At 51.5% G+C, this 17764-nt stretch overlaps 6 protein-coding genes across 6 annotated transcripts; 4 read left to right on the forward strand and 2 right to left on the reverse strand.

Moving 5' to 3' along the window:
• The first annotated feature begins 1161 nt into the window (after positions 1–1161).
• On the forward strand, positions 1162–3060 carry BO72DRAFT_444691 (pex2/pex10/pex12 family protein). The gene is made up of 3 exons (XM_040943872.1): positions 1162–1590; positions 1657–1920; positions 1975–3060. The coding sequence occupies exons 1-3, from the start codon at positions 1282–1284 to the stop codon at positions 2827–2829; spliced, it is 1428 nt and encodes a 475-aa protein (XP_040805143.1). The 5' UTR covers positions 1162–1281; the 3' UTR covers positions 2830–3060.
• Positions 3061–3335: 275 nt separating this feature from the next.
• On the forward strand, positions 3336–5552 carry ilv3B (putative mitochondrial dihydroxy acid dehydratase). The gene is made up of 3 exons (XM_040947791.1): positions 3336–3678; positions 3745–3958; positions 4012–5552. The coding sequence occupies exons 1-3, from the start codon at positions 3517–3519 to the stop codon at positions 5463–5465; spliced, it is 1830 nt and encodes a 609-aa protein (XP_040805144.1). The 5' UTR covers positions 3336–3516; the 3' UTR covers positions 5466–5552.
• Positions 5553–6508: 956 nt separating this feature from the next.
• BO72DRAFT_240213 (RNA 5'-triphosphatase domain-containing protein) lies at positions 6509–9158 on the forward strand. The gene is made up of 2 exons (XM_040939918.1): positions 6509–7302; positions 7358–9158. Exons 1-2 carry the CDS (start codon positions 6855–6857, stop codon positions 9130–9132), a joined length of 2223 nt encoding a protein of 740 aa, XP_040805145.1. The 5' UTR covers positions 6509–6854; the 3' UTR covers positions 9133–9158.
• Positions 9159–9672: 514 nt separating this feature from the next.
• Positions 9673–10850, forward strand: BO72DRAFT_492555 (40S ribosomal protein eS19; the record flags this gene model as incomplete). Its single annotated transcript, XM_040948300.1, has 4 exons — positions 9673–9702; positions 10268–10331; positions 10423–10483; positions 10562–10850. The coding sequence occupies 4 exons, from the start codon at positions 9673–9675 to the stop codon at positions 10848–10850; spliced, it is 444 nt and encodes a 147-aa protein (XP_040805146.1).
• Positions 10851–11741: 891 nt separating this feature from the next.
• On the reverse strand, positions 11742–12820 carry BO72DRAFT_474797 (uncharacterized protein). The gene is made up of 3 exons (XM_040947293.1): positions 12486–12820; positions 12054–12292; positions 11742–11979 (listed from the first exon to the last, which is right to left on the reverse strand). The coding sequence occupies exons 1-3, from the start codon at positions 12664–12666 to the stop codon at positions 11950–11952; spliced, it is 450 nt and encodes a 149-aa protein (XP_040805147.1). The 5' UTR covers positions 12667–12820; the 3' UTR covers positions 11742–11949.
• Positions 12821–13108: 288 nt separating this feature from the next.
• BO72DRAFT_444697 (CAIB/BAIF family enzyme) lies at positions 13109–15536 on the reverse strand. The gene is made up of 5 exons (XM_040943873.1): positions 15216–15536; positions 14680–15145; positions 14326–14624; positions 13771–14271; positions 13109–13713 (listed from the first exon to the last, which is right to left on the reverse strand). The coding sequence occupies exons 2-5, from the start codon at positions 15059–15061 to the stop codon at positions 13168–13170; spliced, it is 1728 nt and encodes a 575-aa protein (XP_040805148.1). The 5' UTR covers positions 15062–15145; positions 15216–15536; the 3' UTR covers positions 13109–13167.
• Between the last annotated feature and the right edge of the window lie 2228 nt (positions 15537–17764).

Genomic DNA, 17764 nt, shown 5'->3' on the forward strand with positions numbered 1-17764 from the left:
TTCATCCAGCTCTGAGTCGAGTTTCTTACAACGACTGACCATGAACCTAAAATTGACCAATTACCTTTGCTATAAATGTAAGTAGAGTACCTAATAGCAATACCCGTGACCGAAAGCCAGATTTGATGAGAGTTCTAGCTCTCGCCGGTCAGCTTCGGAATAAGATCTTGGCTACAAGGTTGACTGCATCTCCAAGCCGGGCTCCAGGCCGGGCTCCTACCTTTCGACCATCTGCCCCAATTCAAGGCATTATGCTCCGCAATCTCTCAGGTGAACAGTTGCGATGAGCCCTGGACCATGTTATCTCATCTGCGAAGCAGTAATACTTGATTACCTGAAGCACCGGATTTTCAGTATCATAGTGGCAGAACTTCAGGCGCATTGTCCTCGACCAATCCAGCACATTGTTCACCTTCGACACTCAAGACAGCCTTATTCGACGAAATGCAAAGGGGTGCAAACTCTATGCAATCTTCGGTCGAGAATCACGTCCTGGCAATCTGGACGAATGACACGCATAGCCTTGACCCCTCAAGTGCCCCTGGACATAGCATTGGTTGGACTCGGCGCTCCAAGTTTGGCTGGGGAAATACCCCATACATTCATCGCACTTATTGGACAGCTGCATGCATATTATTTCCATGCCGTGCGGCTGGATAAGGGTTCTACGGCGCAGGAGAAGGTATTGTAGGGCTGGGGTTGTTGGCTAGCTAACTATATATTGTAGACATGAACAAGATTGAAACAATTTCACCATAAGGAAACTATTCTTGATATCGCCTTTGCAGGACTCAGGGTTTTGCCCAAAGATTGAACCCCACCGGTCAGTCGCATTTGATCCCTGATGCATTGTATATTTATATAATGTTATCGCTGTAGCAGGGGTATGGGTGCATTTAAGAGTGACTAAGACATCAAACGTGGATACTGAGGGATTGCAGATCCTCATAGCGCTGGATCCATGAGGACCAGTTTCAGTCAAAGGGAAAATAGATGAAGATCTGTTGTCTACCTACAAATTTGTAGCACTCTATTGTCGAGTTGACAGAGCCGACGACATTTGCTTATCTTTCCATTGATGTCACGTGTATCGTGTCCAGCCTCGGCAGTTTCCCTTCCGGTCGGGGGTGCCGAGCGAACGAGCAATCAGCCTCGCTAGCATGATCACCTCCGATACAACATTCAGGTCTTTCCTGGATATTGCAAGGTTATCGACACGACATTACGAAGCCTTCCCCTTTTTTACAGATAGAACCGAGTCAACCCAACAATGATCCTGCGATGAGTTCTACAAACTTTGCCGCTGCTCAAGAGCGGGTTCTCGAACGTCGTCGTCTCCGCGAGGCCGAGGCTCGCTCCAGGCTTGCTGAACAGCAACAATCCCACCCTCTCAATCACGCCGCTCTTCAAAAACTCCCTTATCCTCTCAACAAACTACCTGCGTCGGGAATCTCCATATGGAATGCTATAAGAGGCCGCGAAGGACTGAGACCAGCTTATCGCGTCGGTCAGGTGGACGCCGAATTGCTGGATGAGGAGTTGCTGGGGTTGCTCAAAGGACAAGTGGGAGATGCATTGAAGTACTACGGTGTTCGTTTCCCAAAAGCCTGTGTACACTTGGTCTAGTCGACATGCGCTAATTGTTACTCCCAATAGCCTCAAATGCGTGAAGATTGGTCCCACGAGATCCAATTCGCTCTTCGTGCAGCCCTGTTCAAGCTTTCGATCTGGGATCATAATGCCTCATACGGCGCGGCATTACAGAACCTGAGATACATTGATAGTCGGAGCAAAGGGCCTGTTCATTCGGCTCCCACCAAGTGGCAGAAATCTCTATATGGTCTCCTCACCGTTGGCGGTCGCTATGCTTGGGGCAAGTGGGAAAGTTGGTTAATAAGCCAAGAAAGTGGCTATGACGAGGTAAGTCAGAGCCCCTCCTTTGAGACCCATCCTGAACGTGGCTCATGGTTTCAGCCATCACAAGAGGTACGGATGCTGTCGCGAATGACCGACCTTGTCTCCGCCACTCACTCAATCGCCGCATTTATCTCGTTCTTGGTATTCCTGGTCAACGGCCGGTACAGGACACTGGTTGATCGCATTATCCGCATACGCTTGATGCCACCGTCTGCACAAGCAAGCCGCGAGGTGTCCTTCGAATATCTGAATCGCCAGCTGGTTTGGCACGCATTCACAGAATTTCTCCTGTTTCTCTTGCCACTTGTTGGCATAAGCCGATGGCGCCGATGGCTCTCTAGACTGTGGAAAAAGGCATTATCTGCATTCAAATCAGGTAATGAAGACGACGAGGTGGACGGCAAACAGGGAGAGCTTGCATTTCTTCCAGAACGAACGTGTGCAATCTGTTACAAAGAGAACAACCCTGCCGCCGCAACAGAAAGTGACGCCATTGCAGCCTCGGCGTCATCTGGAGGCATCATTGGATCTGCTCAGACCGATACTGCCAACCCGTATGAGGCTGTTCCTTGCGGCTGTATATATTGCTTCGTATGCATCGTACAGAAGCTGGAAGCCGAGGAGGGAGAAGGCTGGATCTGTCTCCGATGTGGTGAGGTTGTGAAAAAGTGCAAGCCATGGAATGGCGATGTGCTAGAAGACGCTCGTCCGCAATCAAGCTCAGGGAAGATTGTGGGGTTCGCTATGGATGGCACTGCAGACACGGACAGCACCCGCCGAGGAACGGAGTCAGAGCGGCACGCGGAAAGGACGACCGCGTCGACGGATTCATCATCAGATGAAGTGATGCATGAGTCTGACCACTGGTCTACGATTGAGAAGGGTTCTGTGGAAAATCTGGACAACAGCTAATCAGAAAGCACGAAATAACTGGTTTTTGGTGCGGTATGATTTGTCGAGACCTGCCAAATCTCTGACTATAATACGATCTTCTCACCTTGATGAGTCGCATATCTTGATGACTTGACTCAGGTTATTGGATTGACTACGATTTAAAGATACCCAGCAGTTTTTAGAATCTATTCTTGCTGCAGCGACTTGAACAGACGTCAAGCTCCAAGCTCCAAACACATGTAATAATACGGGTCCTCTATCATCAAGCATGAATAGGTATGCTTTGTAGGGAAAAGAAACAATTTCCAAAAAAAAGAAATCTTATTGGACGACATAATCTGTCCTTTTCATGACAACTTGGAAGCACTCATGCTTTGCACTTTTCCAACCCAAGCGACGACATGGTGGACCCACTCGGTCGAAGCTGTCTTCAAATCACAACGAGATTGATTCCGATTACCGCTAGAGTGCCGCGGATGTCGTCCTCCCCCCACAATCGGACACTTCGCCGATGGCGGGGTCGCCGCACTTCCGATCGAGGAGCTCCCCCTCATAACCTTGAGCACGAAGCACGAAGAATAATTCTGCATCGACATCTTCGTCTGTTCTCTGCCAGCCTCGCTCAGCTCTAGGTAGAACAGGCTTAGAGAAGTCCGCGCCAGAAGCTCTACAATACCAATACATTTTCATTCAGCAAGCTCCAACATGGACCCCACCAAGCCAGCCGGCGCCCCCTCCAACCTCCAAGAACCCAAATACATTGACTTCCCAGCTCTCCCAGCCGATGCGAAGCATGAGGATGGCACCCCTGTCTTGAACAGATGGTCTTCGACCATCACGAAGGGTCATGATTTTCCTGGTGCGAAGGTTCGTTAGCTTAATTCAGGTTCGCTCGCTGCATGGTCTCGGTCGCTGATACCAGATTCAATGTAGGCAATGCTTTATGCGGCAGGCATTCCCGACAACAATGCGATGACGAAGAGTCCCCAGGTGGGAGTTGCTTCTGTATGGTGGGAAGGCAACCCGTGCAATATGCATCTTCTAGACTTGGGCAAGACGGTGAAGAAGGCAATCACAGAACAGGGTATGATCGGGTGGCAGTATAACACAGTCGGGGTGTCGGACGCAATAACTATGGGCAGTGAAGGTGGGTACATTCAGGTCCTTGCATGAATGAGGCTGTTACTGACTGGAAGATAGGCATGAGATTCTCCCTCCAGACCCGCGAATTGATCGCCGACAGTGTCGAGACTGTCACCTGCGCTCAGTACCATGATGCTTGCATTGCCATTCCAGGATGTGACAAGAATATGCCTGGTGTAGTAATGGGAATGGCCCGACACAATCGCCCCTCAATCATGATTTACGGAGGTACCATTCAAATTGGCTATTCCAATCTTCTTAGGAAGCCTATTAACGTGTCTTCCTGTTTCGAGGCCGCTGGTGCTTATGTATACGACACCTTGCGTCAACCGGACGATGGAGGCGACACTAGCAAGACTAAAGACGAGATCATGGATGATCTTGAGAGACATGCCTGTCCCACTGCAGGCGCGTGCGGAGGCATGTTCACCGCCAACACAATGGCCACAGCGATTGAGTCTATGGGTCTTTCGTTACCCGGTTCCTCCTCCACGCCCGCTTCCTCTCCGTCAAAAATGCGGGAATGTGTCAAGGCAGCGGAAGCTATCAAGATTTGCATGGAGAAAGACATCAGACCGAGGGATCTGTTGACAAAGCGCTCTTTTGAAAATGCCCTCGTCATGACAATGGCTTTGGGAGGAAGTACCAATGGTGTCCTTCACTTCCTGGCTATGGCCCGGACAGCCGGGGTTGATCTGACCCTGGATGATATTCAGAGAGTCAGCAACAAGATTCCCTTCATCGCTGACCTTGCCCCCAGTGGAAAGTATTACATGGCGGACCTGTACGATATCGGAGGTATCCCGTCCGTTCAGAAGCTACTGATTGCAGCGGGCCTGCTCGACGGCGATATACCTACGATTACTGGCAAAACTCTGGCCGAGAATGTGGCTTCTTTCCCATCACTGCCGGAGGACCAGGTCATCATCCGGCCTCTCAGCAATCCAATCAAGTCAACAGGACACCTTCAGATCCTTCGAGGCAACCTTGCCCCTGGAGGTGCCGTAGCCAAGATCACTGGCAAAGAGGGTACGCGCTTCGTCGGCAAGGCACGGGTGTTTGACAAGGAACATTCTCTCAATGAAGCTCTGGACCAAGGCAAAATCCCCCGCGGCGAAAACCTTGTCATTGTGGTTCGTTACGAAGGCCCCAAGGGTGGGCCAGGAATGCCAGAGCAGCTCAAAGCCAGTGCTGCGCTCATGGGAGCTAAACTCACCAACGTGGCCCTCATTACAGATGGGCGGTACTCTGGAGCCAGTCACGGGTTTATTGTAGGTCATATTGTACCTGAAGCCGCCGTTGGGGGACCGCTCGCAGTGGTTCGTGACGGCGATGTCATCACCATCAATGCAGAGACAAACGAGATTAGCATGGATGTCTCTGACGAGGAACTTCAACAACGGCTGAAAGAGTGGAAGCCTCCGGCTCCCAACGTCACACGGGGTGTGTTGGCCAAGTATGCCCGACTTGTTGGAGATGCTTCCCACGGAGCCATGACGGATCTTTTCTAGATCCAGAACATGACACTTGTTGTCTTTTCTTGTACAATTCAATTGACTGATGGTAAGCGGTGAGAGCAAATGAAGACCTATTGCGATATATCCCGTTTACTCGAGCCATTCTTTTCGTAGTGCAGTGCAAGTCGTCTTCTAGATCCCTTAGGTTTCCGCATCCGGCTTTGATCGTAGGCGTATGCCTGACTGACCTGAACCTGAAACATCTATCACGTAAACAGAACCCTGTGTGGGTTAATTTGACATGTTCTCTGAAAGCCTGATGATTTACAAGCTTAGCGATGCAGTGTTTATGCCACTTTATTCAGGCATACATTTATGCTTAGTCATGCCACGGGATGCGGCGTGACGCCATGAGTGGATGTGATTCATCGCCGGCAAATTTGCGACGAACAAGAATTCCAGATATCCTCCACGGTGTTGCCTCCGAGTCTCTGACAGGCTCGTTTGCGTTCGGCACTTCCAGACTGATCTCCGCCGAAAACTGAGTTTCTTTCCGGATCTCTTGCCTCCTATATCGATTCCCGCTCCGCGGTTTACTCCCTCTTGTTAAAGTTCGGATCGCATTCGGCGAATGGTGTTGTGATTTTGGTCGTCTTTGCTGTCTACGCAAGGTATATTCCTCACTTCTCCAGGCTGCCCACGGTACCTTGCAGCCTGTGCTTGTATACGTCCTCCGCCCTCGCGTAACAGCTCTCTGGACTCACGTCGGCACATTGACTAATAACTTCCAATAATCAGTTGCGACGTAAAGACCTATTGATACCTTGCGACCCGTTGGAACAACGAATAGTCCCATGTGACCCGTCGGGTCCTCGTTTGTGTTTCGTCGCCCAGGATTTGAGCATATTGTCGTCATCGGAAGCCCCTGATATACGAGTACCACTCCTTGCCGGATCCCATCAGAGGCCGGTGGAGCTGTCAGATTCTCTGGGGGTGCCTAAATCCAGCCAGGACACCAACGTGTTGGGTATCAGCCCCTCATTGGTGCATTCGACTGGGGGCGCACTTAAGAGTAGTCACTAAGAACGGCGGCTTGGAATCGCTCCTTACCTTCGACAACCTTTTCAGTCCGGCGCAGGTCCGTAGCGCAGATCCATCTTACGGTGATTGCCTCGATTGGCCCGCTTCTTTGCCTCACTATCGATCCGGAAACACAGTCTAGCTTCCAAGGAGGTGCTGTACTTCTGGCTCGTGGAAGGTTCGATTCGCATTCCAGAACGGATCCTCGTCACTCCCGATTCTTGGTCTGGACGCTGGTCGACAGGGAACCCCCGGCACTGGGCGTTGGGGCTTGGAAGGACGGTGAGCGGGTGAAACAAGCTCTCTTGGTCATCAGCCATATAAGCCTGGGAAGCCTCGCAGACGCGGCTGCCTTCGTTGGGGATGGATTCTTCAGTTGTACCACCGACTTACCCTACCACATCCCGTCCTGGTATCGTCGAAAGTGGTGCGCTTTTGCGTGCATGGGACACGGTCTACTCGACATTCTCTCGCTCGGGCATTTCTATTTGTCTCTCTCATCTTACTCAGATCTCTCGTTACGATGGAACTTTGAATTGGGGAAAGATTGTGTTCCTTACTACCTGCATTGTCACGATGGTCGGATGTGGTTTCGTTACCTCAATTTTGCGGCGAAAGGGCTGGGGAGCAACCCCAGCTAAGAAGCGCTTTCGCCGCGCTCTACGCAAAGACTACTCGAAGCGCTCTGCTGGTACTGTAACTTCATCGGAAGACGAAGACTATGATAGTACTGGCTCCCTGAGCCTCGGCTCCAATGAGACCATATTAGAAAAACGGGAAGCACCTCAGCATCATGAAAAGCGTGAAAATGGTGAGTGAACTAACACCCTAGCTGCTCCCTTCGGTGACTGACTGGTTGAAAGCAGCGCATGACACGGACCCGGGTCTGTTAAAGAAACACTCAACATACCTGTCATATACAACATCAGTTGCGACCTATCCGTCTATTAGAACCTTCAACCGACCGCATCCGCAGATGGATAAGCTTCCCACCAAGCCTACTCCGATTCCGCTGTTGGTTTTTGTACATGGCCTGGGCGGATCGTTGGCACAGTTCAACCATCTCCTGACCAGCTTGTCAAACATTGGGCCTTGCTTTGGTATTGATCTTCCAGGATGTGGATTGTCGTCATTCAATCCAGATTCCTGGGATGCATATACCGTTGAGGCGCTGGCAGAGCTGCTGGCAACAGCCATCGAGCAACACCGCGATAAGGATGCAGGGCAAGGTGTGGTCTTGATAGCTCATAGCCTGGGCTGCTCCCTGTCTGCGCTATTGGCGTCTTCCACTTCTTGGATTGGCTCCAGTCTGAAGGAGCATATCTTGGGCCTTGTTGCTGCTTGCCCCCGTGCGACGCCTCCACCTGCCCATGACGTTGCCAAGTTTCGTCGCCTACTTCAAATCCCCGGCCCGGTCTTTGACCTTTGGCGCTCCTGGGATCGACGTGGTGGCCTGCATAGCAGCAGTGTCAACCGACTTGTTGGTGCGGCAGCAGATCCAGATACAAGGGAGCTCCAAGTACGCTACAACAAGCAGAGCAAAACCCCGGTATGGAGGCGGATGGCTTGGGGAACGCTCCCTACCTACGATAAGTCTGGTAATCCTGTTGGGGGTATTCCGGGTGAGGCGGTGTGGGCAGGTGTCAAAATTCCTGTCTTGCTCGTGGCTGGCGAGGCTGATGCAGTGAACAAGCCCATCGAGCTCCAAAAGATACTCGAATTTTTCGGGCAGAGCGGGCGTAGTGTTGGCGACGGCGCCGATACCGTGACGCCAATTCCCGATGCCTCCGCAATAAATGACAAGGCTCCCGCGTCCTACGACCATCTGGCACATGAGGAAAGTTTCGGACTCGAGGCGCAAGTTGCCGAGAAGAAGTTGACAAATACGACGGACGAAGCGACCGGGCACCAGCGTGCTGTGAAGACTGTTATCCTCCCGGCGCCAGCATCTCATGCACTGATCTACGACCGTGCAACTTATCGCACACTGGCCGGAATCATCCAAGACTTTCTTAACCAGCATATCGACAATCGTCTAAGCATGGGATGGCAGTTACAATATCTCAACACCTCCGGCAAATGGGACGTGAAGAATCTGGCCAAATGGAAAAAGGTTACGCCTGTCTCACAACGCATTGATGATACTTTTGTGGCCATGAAGATGCTGCGTGAAGTCGACGAGGAGCACAATCCGGTCCTGTTCTCGCAGACGTACCGTGGCCGCATCTATGCTGTGGTTGACATTAGCTATGAGAATCCGGTGTACAACCCAGCATCGATGGAAAAGGGCGGTATCCACTACCACAAACATCCGACGGTGTCCAAGATACCTCCCACGCCGGATGAGGTTCGAGATTTCGTTGCCTTGATCGATCGGCTGCAGAATGAGATCACCGAGATGATGGAGAAATCCGACAATCCGGAAGGCCCACGTCCAGTGGTTGGAGTTCACTGTCACTACGGATTCAATCGCACGGGATTCCTGATCGTCTGCTACCTGATCGAACGACGCGGATTCAGTGTCCAAGCGGCGATTGAAGAGTTTGAACGACGACGTCCACCGGGAATCCGACACGAACACTTTATCGATACCTTATTTGTGCGGTACTGCGTCGGGCTGAAGCGAGCGCCTACGCTTTGAGGAGAATTGATGTGGATTTGGATTTGGCGCTGGCATTGACTGGCACTGGCGTTAGGAACTGGGTTTGACGATTGATGACAAGGCTACCATAATTAGATTGTATATTACGGCGATTGATTTCACACTGTATGATAATAGAGTTCGCCTGCTCTGACATAATGATGAGTACGAATTGCAAAGCGTTTGTTTGGATAACTAATGTTCGTTCGGCTAATTGTAAGGTACGAAGGATGCGGGAAGTAAATCAGGCATGAACATTGTCCTGCCTGAAGATGCGGGTAGCAATCAGTTTGATATGTCTTGATATGTCGGCCTCAGGCACCAACCCCTTAGGGTACGGCTAATCCCGAAAAGGCTAAGCGAAGCGCCCACAGCCAACCGAGAGGCACTACGAGCGCGAATGTTGTGTGCGAATCCGAAATTTCGAGGCTTGAAACCTGCCGACTCCTCAACGACGACAACGACGACCCATCCTCCCACCTCGTCCCTCTCTTCAGCTCCCTCTTCGATTTCCCCGTTCGAGGTCCACAAGTCGCAAAAATGGGTGGTGTCACCGTTCGCGATGTCGACGTAAGTCGCTTCCTTTTGATATGATCATGATGATTACGGCGAGGCGTCGGTCGGGGGGCATGGATAGCATGATATGGCATGGCACGGGCACAGACGAAAGAGAGAGGCATATTGCACACAAGCGGGCAGCACAATTCGACGCACGGAGCGATCACTACAACAAGACAATATGCGACAAGACAAACAAGGGAGCATGGAATCAAAACGAATCGGCGGTACTTCGGACAACGCGGGTGTCTTCTACGGAAAACCACGCAGGATAGTCCACGAAAAAAAAGCCAGGGATATGTAAATGGAACGAACCCCCGCGATCGGACGAGAAATCAATATCTTGCAGCCATATGTCTCTCCGCAATATATGAATTTTCACAAGCAAAAACGGTTTTGCGATTTGAGCTGAGCGATCAATCACCCCGCGAACGACTTTATCTCTTCTCCCAAGTGTGCCTATGCCATGCCATATCTGCCTGAAATGCCGCACGAACCACGACAGGCTTCACTGCAATGAGTGATGTTTGAGAAGACCGATAAGAACGGGTCGGCTAACGAGTCTTTGACCACACAGGCGCAGAAGTTCATCGCTGCCTACTCTGCGTTCTTGAAGCGTCAGGGAAAGCTCCCCATTCCTGGTTCGTTCTATACCACACCACCGATAACTTTCGCAATCTCGCGAGGAAGCAAACGACTTGGATCAGAGAACTAATCTGTTTTCGCCATTAGGATGGGTTGACACTGTCAAGACCTCCGCCTCCAACGAGCTCCCTCCCCAGGATGCCGACTGGTACGACATTCTTCACCTCTGACAACTCGTTCGTATCCGGGCAAAGATCTGACCGAGTCTCCGTTTTCTACTCTATAGGTACTACGTCCGCGCTGCTGCCGTCGCCCGTCACATCTACATGCGCAAGACCGTCGGTGTTGGCCGCCTCCGCAAGGTCCACGGTTCCGTCAAGAACCGCGGTTCCCGCCCCAACCACCACGTCGATGCCTCCGGCTCTGTCGACCGCAAGATCCTCCAGTCCCTCGAGAAGATCGGTGTCCTCGAGACCGATGAGGAGAAGGGTGGCCGCCGCATCACCCAGAGCGGCCAGCGTGATCTTGACCGTATCGCCAAGACCACCGTTGACGAGGAGGAGGACGACGAGTAAATTAGTCCCGCCGGATTTCGATTTTAAAATAATGAAAAAGTCCTGATGTTAACCCTCGTCCTTTTTCTTCTTCTAACTTCTTTTTCTCTTCTTCGCCTTTTTCATCCTTCGACGTGGGTTTGAGAGGAGTAAAAAAGGAAAGTGGGAAACTTAGGGGGAGGGAAGAGGCGATTTTGGGTTCAACAATCCTTTCTCACCCTACAAGTCGACTTCATGTATAACTTCGTGTGTGTGGCAGACGGTTAAAGGGTGCGAGGCAGGCCAACTTTTTTTCATGGGAAATCTATTTTCGGATGGAAGATGATCTCAGCGTGTGGGCAGGGTACTCGAAGATGACCAAGACAACAATGGGAACTAGAGAGAGGATGAACTTTGAATGATGGTTTTTATTTTTTGACATATATCTCCCCCTCGAATTTCAGTTGTTCATGCCGGGCATTGGCAAGTGAACGAATTCTTTTCCCTTTCTTTTGACTTGACCCTGTTATCCTGGGGGGATAGCATCACCATGGGATCATTGTATGCAATTAAGTTGTAGTACATATTCGTCTGGGGAGAATTTCCGTCGGCCCAGCCCAGATGCCATAGTCTCGATGGATGGTATCGCAGTATGAAGTTGGCAGGCTGGGTTAATTATAGTCAATGCGTCTGCGCTCGAGCCATGCAGAGACCACCAAGTCTGGACTCCGTGGAGTGGTGGTGGTCCGGAGGCGCAACCCTGTTTTGCGGGCTGGCTTCTTGCAGACTGTAAGTTAGCAACAAGTGCCTCTCGTACACTACGCTCTTGTTCTTTCCGCCGTTGCTGCCTCGCTTCCCTGCATGCATGAATCTACAGTACACACCTTCCTCCCCTTACTTACGCCCCTATCAAAACAGACTATCCAACGAATTGACCAGTAAATCAATTGATTTGAACCGAACCAAACCCAATATCGAAACCCCAACTCTTCTTAACATCCATTCTATAGTTTCCCACTTCCCAAACCCGTTTTCCATTCCTCTTCACACCAAAGCCAAAGCCCCAAAGCCCCCAGCCCCAAGGACCCGAAAAGAATCCATTCACCCAATCCAACCAGGGCAAACAGTATAATCAATCCCTCTACTTCCTCCCGGACTGCGCACTAGGATCCTACAATCAAAAGCCAGTTAGTCCCGAACCCAAACCCATCAGAGAAAAAAAAACAGAAAAGAAAAAAAACCCACCAAATAAACCTGATAAAACCGCATCCTCAATTCCCCCTCCGCGGTGTCCTCACCACCACCACCAAAAACCACCCTCCCCGCCCACGGCACCTCGACCTCATTCCCCGGATCATTCCGCAGAACGTACTTGACCGTCCCGTAGAGCATGAGCTCGCCCTCCCCGCCGAAGTACACCCGCTCCGGGGTGTGTTTGCGCGAGGCGACGTGCGTCCAGAGGCCGTGGCGGAGGGTACGGATTTCTTTTTCCCGGGGATGTGTTAGCCAGCGGTGGGGTTGGTGTTTGTTTGAGTGTCTGAATTAGGTTCTTGAGAGGCAGGAGGGGGGGGGAGGGGGGGGCTCTGGTATCTTGTTCTGTGTATAGATGACGATGTGCCGGGGGAGGGGAGGGGAGACTTGGGGTAGGATGAATGTTAGGGACAGGGGCAGGGTTACCGTCACGTCCCTTGGCCGTCTTCGGCCCCATGATCAACGTGGCATCTTCCGTGAAGTTCTGGACGTATTGGTCGTGGGCGGATTCGGTGTCGCTGGTGCGGTAGAAGGATTCCAGGAAGGAGATCATCGCCGCGGCGCGCGGGGGGGAGAGGGTCGCGTGCGAGGCGATTTGGTAGGTCATTGTGTTGGTTGGGTTTCTTTATGGGGGAGCTGGCTAATGTGATGAGGAGGTTGGGTTTTGTGCATATGTTTGAAGTTATAGATTCGATTTCGATATTTAGTTTTGGGGTACATACACCGTGGTGGAGATGATGTCAGGTTACTTTGTAGTCATGTAGAAAAAGTGATCGGGCCGATGAGGGGGGGGGGAATTGCTATCCGATGGGAGGAGGGTGCATCCGACGGTTTGTGCGGATTGAACAAGTTCATACTGTTGGAATTGTCCGCGGGTAATTTGTCCAGTTGCCGTGTTCAGATTGACTTGGGACTGATTCATTGAGGTATTCGAGGGCTTTGTTTACAATCATTGCGCGATGTGCTTGCTATGGTAGGCTTAACATGAGATTCGCTGCTGCTACCTCACACAAGCGAATATACTACGACGGATGGCCGGAAAATAAATCAGGATGTGTATGCTGCTACTTCTCCGAATATGTACAAAGACCTCTACCAAGCGTCAAACCTAAACCTTCCGAAAATCCTCCTCTTGCTGCTCGAAATCCTCCCAACTCGCCCGGTCCGTGCCATTAGGCCGGCTGGCTCGGATGAAACTGTTCTCCACACCATCGATTTCCGTGATGGGCCGCACAATCTCAATGTCCCCTCCATAGGCCTTGGAGTACCAGATCTCAGTGAGGGCTTCCTCTCCCGCTTGTTCAGGAGCCGCGTAGAGGTGGGGGAATCGGGCCTGCATGATCTTCAGCACGGTCGAAGAGATTCGATCCACGCTGTCGCAGTGCCGCAGCTTGAAGAACTCGGGGGGTTGCGCCGCGCGCATTTGCTCCTGGATGGCGTCCGAGTACTTGCCAACGGCAAAGAGCAGCAGATCATAATGCATCAACGAAGCTTTGCCGTGGTAGGAGCCGCCCTGCTTCGCGCGGTGGTAGAGACCCGTCAATGCTGCAATTGCTCCCATACATCCGGTGCCGTAGTCGGAGATGGGGAACGGGGGAACCATTGGGGCCGAGTGACCCATGAATTCACCCTGTGCCCATGCAATACCACTCACCTGTAAAGCAAGTCAGCTGTGGTTGTGGGACGCGAGACAATGAACAAGGCGACTTACGCAGTCGGCAATCTGTTGCCAGCCTGGGCGGCCAGCCCATTCACCCTCGTATCCAAAGCAGTTCTCATTCACAACCACAATACCCTTGCCGCGCTTCTCAGCCAGTGCGGCAAGTGCATCCGGTCCGTACCCTAGCTTCTCGAGAGCCCCTGGGCGGTATCCGTCTACGAGAACATCGGCGTCAGCCAAAAGCTCTTCGAATTGACGCCGACCGTCCTCAGACTTGAGATCCAAGTCAGCAGCATGCTTGCCCATGTTGCCGTCCACCTGGAAGAAGGGAACATCAGACAGCTTAGGGCTGGTGATCTTCAAAACGTCGGCACCATATTCCGACAAGATACGTGCCACCGTAGGCCCAGCAATGATACGGCACAGCTCCAGAACTTTGACCCCTTCGAGGATCCTCTTGCTGCCGCTGCGACTAGCAGGGAATGGGGTGGGACGCAGGTCGCCGCTCAAACGGGTCACCTTCCAAGCCGGTTCCTGGACGTTGAGTTTGCCCTAATCGACATATGTCAGCGTGAATGTCCTCTTTAGGGGACCGAGAATCCGTACATGGGGAGTTTGGATAAAGTCCTCGTATTTGAATGCCGTCACACCGGCCTGTCTTCTCTCCTTGTTCATCTCCTCTAACTCCGCCGCGGAGTATTTCTGCACATGGCTCTCGATGACCTTGATGATCTCCTCATAATCGGTCAGATCCGGCCGTTGACCCTCCAATCCAATCATGTTCAGCGTCGTGGTAGCCTCTAGTGAGCCATGAATGTGGAAGTATTCGTCCTTGTTCTTGGTCTTGTACAGATTCGCCGACATCCGACGGTAGCCGTTCGACTGGGCTGCGAGCAAGTCCGTGTCTAGGACAATCAGCCACACAAACACTGACGCCTCAGGGAGGAAGAATATGCCCACCTTTCAGCTTCTTCTTCACTTCCGGATCCAACTTGGACAATCCATCCACCTTGGCCATGTACGCCTGGCAACCAAAAGCGGTGGCCCGCTCGAGGCTCACCTTGACATTCCGCGCTTGAGTTGATGGTCCATACCGCAAATCAGCAATTGCGCCTGCCACTGCTCCCTCCACACCTTTCAACGCAGCCAAGGTCTCGGTCTCTTTGAACGGGATCGGGTAATATATCTGGTCATGGGTGGACGTGAATGACACAGCATCCCTGCGCTCCGCTACTTCCGCAGGCAAGCTGAGACGTTCGGCTTGGTCGCAGAGATGGTTGAAAATGCGACCCGCCTCGCGGACAGGCGAGTATTGGACACCGCTCTCCGAATTGGCCGCCATACTCTCGTTATATGATTATAAGACTAACCTTCTTGAATTCCAGACCGATATCGTTGGAGTCGCGCTTCCTGCAGACGGCAAGTACTTCCGCAAGTCAGTATGAGGGAAAGCAAGAAGAAACCCACGCGGTCTATCCGGGGAGGGGGAAACGGACCCAGATATATGTAGATCAAAGCCCGCCAGAAAAAGCGACGTTTCGGCAAAGGAGTTTCTGGATTGAGGAGAAAGCAAGCAGCCCTTCTACTTTTTGACGGTTACGGTGGGTTCAGTCGCCCGGGCCCATTCCGAGGGATTGTCCCGTCGGGTGGATGCACGTCTGGACGACCGATCGGCAAGCACAAATTCAACGGCAGAGCCCATTATGCCTACTGAAAATTGTACTACGACAGGCAAAACGTTCTCTCTGGTCCTTGGGTAATAGCATCGGGAGAGGGGGACTCTAACCCCGTAGGGGAGAGAGGCGGATTGATTTCCGAAGGGTGGGAATGAGTTGGAGAAGTGCGTTTTCGGATGTGAGGCCGATAAGATCGGAAGCGGATTACGGTCCGGTCAGATGACGTCGCCACGGGAGCTGTGGCTTGATGCCTGAGTTATATGGCAGCATCAGGCACCAGCAACTTCGCCGTGCTGTGGCTTGAGCTGCTGGCCGACAAATACTCATACTTGAATACTTGATAAATTGAATGATTATTCAATGCTACCTTGTGAATAGCCACTAACTTCTCAAGTACAATTGCTTCTGAACGTAATGAAACATATTTACCCTGCGCAACCTTCTTACCACACCAGTGCTCGCTTCAAGAAGATTTATCTCCACATGACATGAAAGGTGAATGAGATGTAGACTGAGAGGCTGATGGCGATGAAACAACTCTACTACAGCCAACATGGAACCTCCAGACGACCTGAGACGTATTGATTTCCCTCAAGACATTCTACCTGTCTTAAACTAAATTTCAAAACCTATTTGCAAGAGAAGGCATTGCAAGACATACATGTCTTTGTCGGTGAGCATTGGACCTGCCCCTTTGTGCAGTACGGTAGGTATGAAGGGGAAGAGCATGTCACAGACGCATGCCGTGTGGGTGATCTCTTATTGATATATATCTCAAGCCGGAGGATGTATCAGTTTAGCTTGAGAGCCGGTTTAGTTTGAATGATGATTGACATGTCTTACCCTCTTGTAGTATGCAAATCCACCCCCGATCTATTGCCGTACCTTTTTTTTTTACCTAACATTACATGACAGGTTCTGTAAGCGTCGTACTCTAAGTACATTCAAGGGACGAGTCCTATACTTTATTCAAAACCGATTCAATAGAAACCACAGGTTGCAAAGAGCTGCAATGCATTGAATGCAACGAAGGGCCGATTGAAGGCCTATGGAGACAGCCCATCTTTGTGACATCCTGCGGCTGGATCAGCCCCCAACCTTGGGTCTGTCAGCCATTGACTTACTACCCAAAAGCTGCTGACATTTAAGCTCGCAGTGATGGACTGTGTAGTCAGCACACAGTGGCATTTTCTGAACCGAGTTATAATTAATGCAACCATGAGAGATTTTTAGGATAGCCTTTGGATCAATAGGATTCCCTTTGAGAATCACGTTGATCCAGGCTAAAACTGGTGCCAAAATTTTGAGGCCACCCTCGACCACCGGAAAGTTCTTCAGGTTGGTACGGAGTACTCAGTACTACCTTCGAATACTTCGATACTACACAGTATTGACGACAAGGATGGATGGCAAATCACCCACCCGTCTTCTCTCTTCTGATGGAGGGGGGAAAGGCAAGCAGCTAAGCAAGCCAGTCAGCCAGTCAGCATAGAATCCTACGGCGCATGTACAGTGCCCGATGCCCACGTGCCGTCGTCATGGCAGATTGTCGCCTACCAGAATTCGACCAGGCAAGGCGTACACGTACGGTAGGGTTCCTGCCCTCACCAGGTTTTCTAGCCAAACCTACATTGTAGACGCCAGGGGGGTGGGAGAGGGGCGCACGGGCACGAGGTACCAGCCTTGATATGTCCGTCGATCGGTGGAATAAAGTGGAGATTGTTTGCTCGAACCGGAGACCAAGGAAATGTTCAAGACCAATTTACATCATCGCAAGTTGATTGTTGGGAGTTTTGGGGGAGTAGAGGAGGGGTAAACTAGTGGGCGGGTATCTCAGGGTTAACTACCACTCATTAGTCTCTTGGGACTCTGAAGCTGTTTGAATTGTAAATTCACATTGAAGGAATACATAGTGCAATGTAGTTAGTGCGGGGGGAGGGGAATGGAGGCGAAGGGGAGGAGCAAGCTGATGATCGACTGACTAGTGGGATATTCATGATCATCATCGTCAGTCAGTTCGTTCTTCTTCCTCTCTGTGCGACTAGCACCGGAGAACGGTGTACCTTGGACTTCCTTGGACCTTGATAAGGCCGATACTTTGGAGGTACACAGCCCATACCTCCGATACGGTAAGAGAACAGCGGCAGCGATACCAGGGCTGGTGGCCCCGGATCCTCCCGGTGCGATTTCAAGCGGGCCCAACTGGTGTCCACCAATCCTCGAGCCCACGCCCCAGCCATGGGACTTAGCCCTTAGTTACTCGACTTCGTATGGACCCCGTAAAGGTCCGCCGGTATGGGGCGGCATGACGGGGGGAGGGGGTTTGGGAGAAAGAGGAGAAAAGATGCTTTGTCCAAGGAAATCCCGCG

Source organism: Aspergillus fijiensis (assembly GCF_003184825.1).
Source record: "Aspergillus fijiensis CBS 313.89 unplaced genomic scaffold BO72scaffold_6, whole genome shotgun sequence".
NCBI classification, from domain to species: domain Eukaryota; kingdom Fungi; phylum Ascomycota; class Eurotiomycetes; order Eurotiales; family Aspergillaceae; genus Aspergillus; species Aspergillus fijiensis.

Bases quoted from the DNA above. Each gene is read 5' to 3' on its own strand.
- BO72DRAFT_444691 (XM_040943872.1), top strand. From the start codon at position 1,282: ATGAGTTCTACAAACTTTGCCGCTGCTCAAGAGCGGGTTCTCGAACGT. The intron at 1,591-1,656 runs GTTCGTTTCCCA...TACTCCCAATAG, and splicing joins ATGCATTGAAGTACTACGGT to CCTCAAATGCGTGAAGATTG. The intron at 1,921-1,974 runs GTAAGTCAGAGC...TCATGGTTTCAG, and splicing joins AAGAAAGTGGCTATGACGAG to CCATCACAAGAGGTACGGAT.
- ilv3B (XM_040947791.1), top strand. From the start codon at position 3,517: ATGGACCCCACCAAGCCAGCCGGCGCCCCCTCCAACCTCCAAGAACCC. The intron at 3,679-3,744 runs GTTCGTTAGCTT...GATTCAATGTAG, and splicing joins ATGATTTTCCTGGTGCGAAG to GCAATGCTTTATGCGGCAGG. The intron at 3,959-4,011 runs GTGGGTACATTC...ACTGGAAGATAG, and splicing joins AATAACTATGGGCAGTGAAG to GCATGAGATTCTCCCTCCAG.
- BO72DRAFT_240213 (XM_040939918.1), top strand. From the start codon at position 6,855: ATGGATTCTTCAGTTGTACCACCGACTTACCCTACCACATCCCGTCCT. The intron at 7,303-7,357 runs GTGAGTGAACTA...GGTTGAAAGCAG, and splicing joins TCATGAAAAGCGTGAAAATG to CGCATGACACGGACCCGGGT.
- BO72DRAFT_474797 (XM_040947293.1), bottom strand. From the start codon at position 12,666: ATGACCTACCAAATCGCCTCGCACGCGACCCTCTCCCCCCCGCGCGCC. The intron at 12,293-12,485 runs GTAACCCTGCCC...CCCGGGAAAAAG, and splicing joins GACGGCCAAGGGACGTGACG to AAATCCGTACCCTCCGCCAC. The intron at 11,980-12,053 runs GTGGGTTTTTTT...TTTTGATTGTAG, and splicing joins GGTTTTATCAGGTTTATTTG to GATCCTAGTGCGCAGTCCGG.
- BO72DRAFT_444697 (XM_040943873.1), bottom strand. From the start codon at position 15,061: ATGGCGGCCAATTCGGAGAGCGGTGTCCAATACTCGCCTGTCCGCGAG. The intron at 14,625-14,679 runs GTGGGCATATTC...TGATTGTCCTAG, and splicing joins AGTGAAGAAGAAGCTGAAAG to ACACGGACTTGCTCGCAGCC. The intron at 14,272-14,325 runs GTACGGATTCTC...TATGTCGATTAG, and splicing joins ACTTTATCCAAACTCCCCAT to GGCAAACTCAACGTCCAGGA.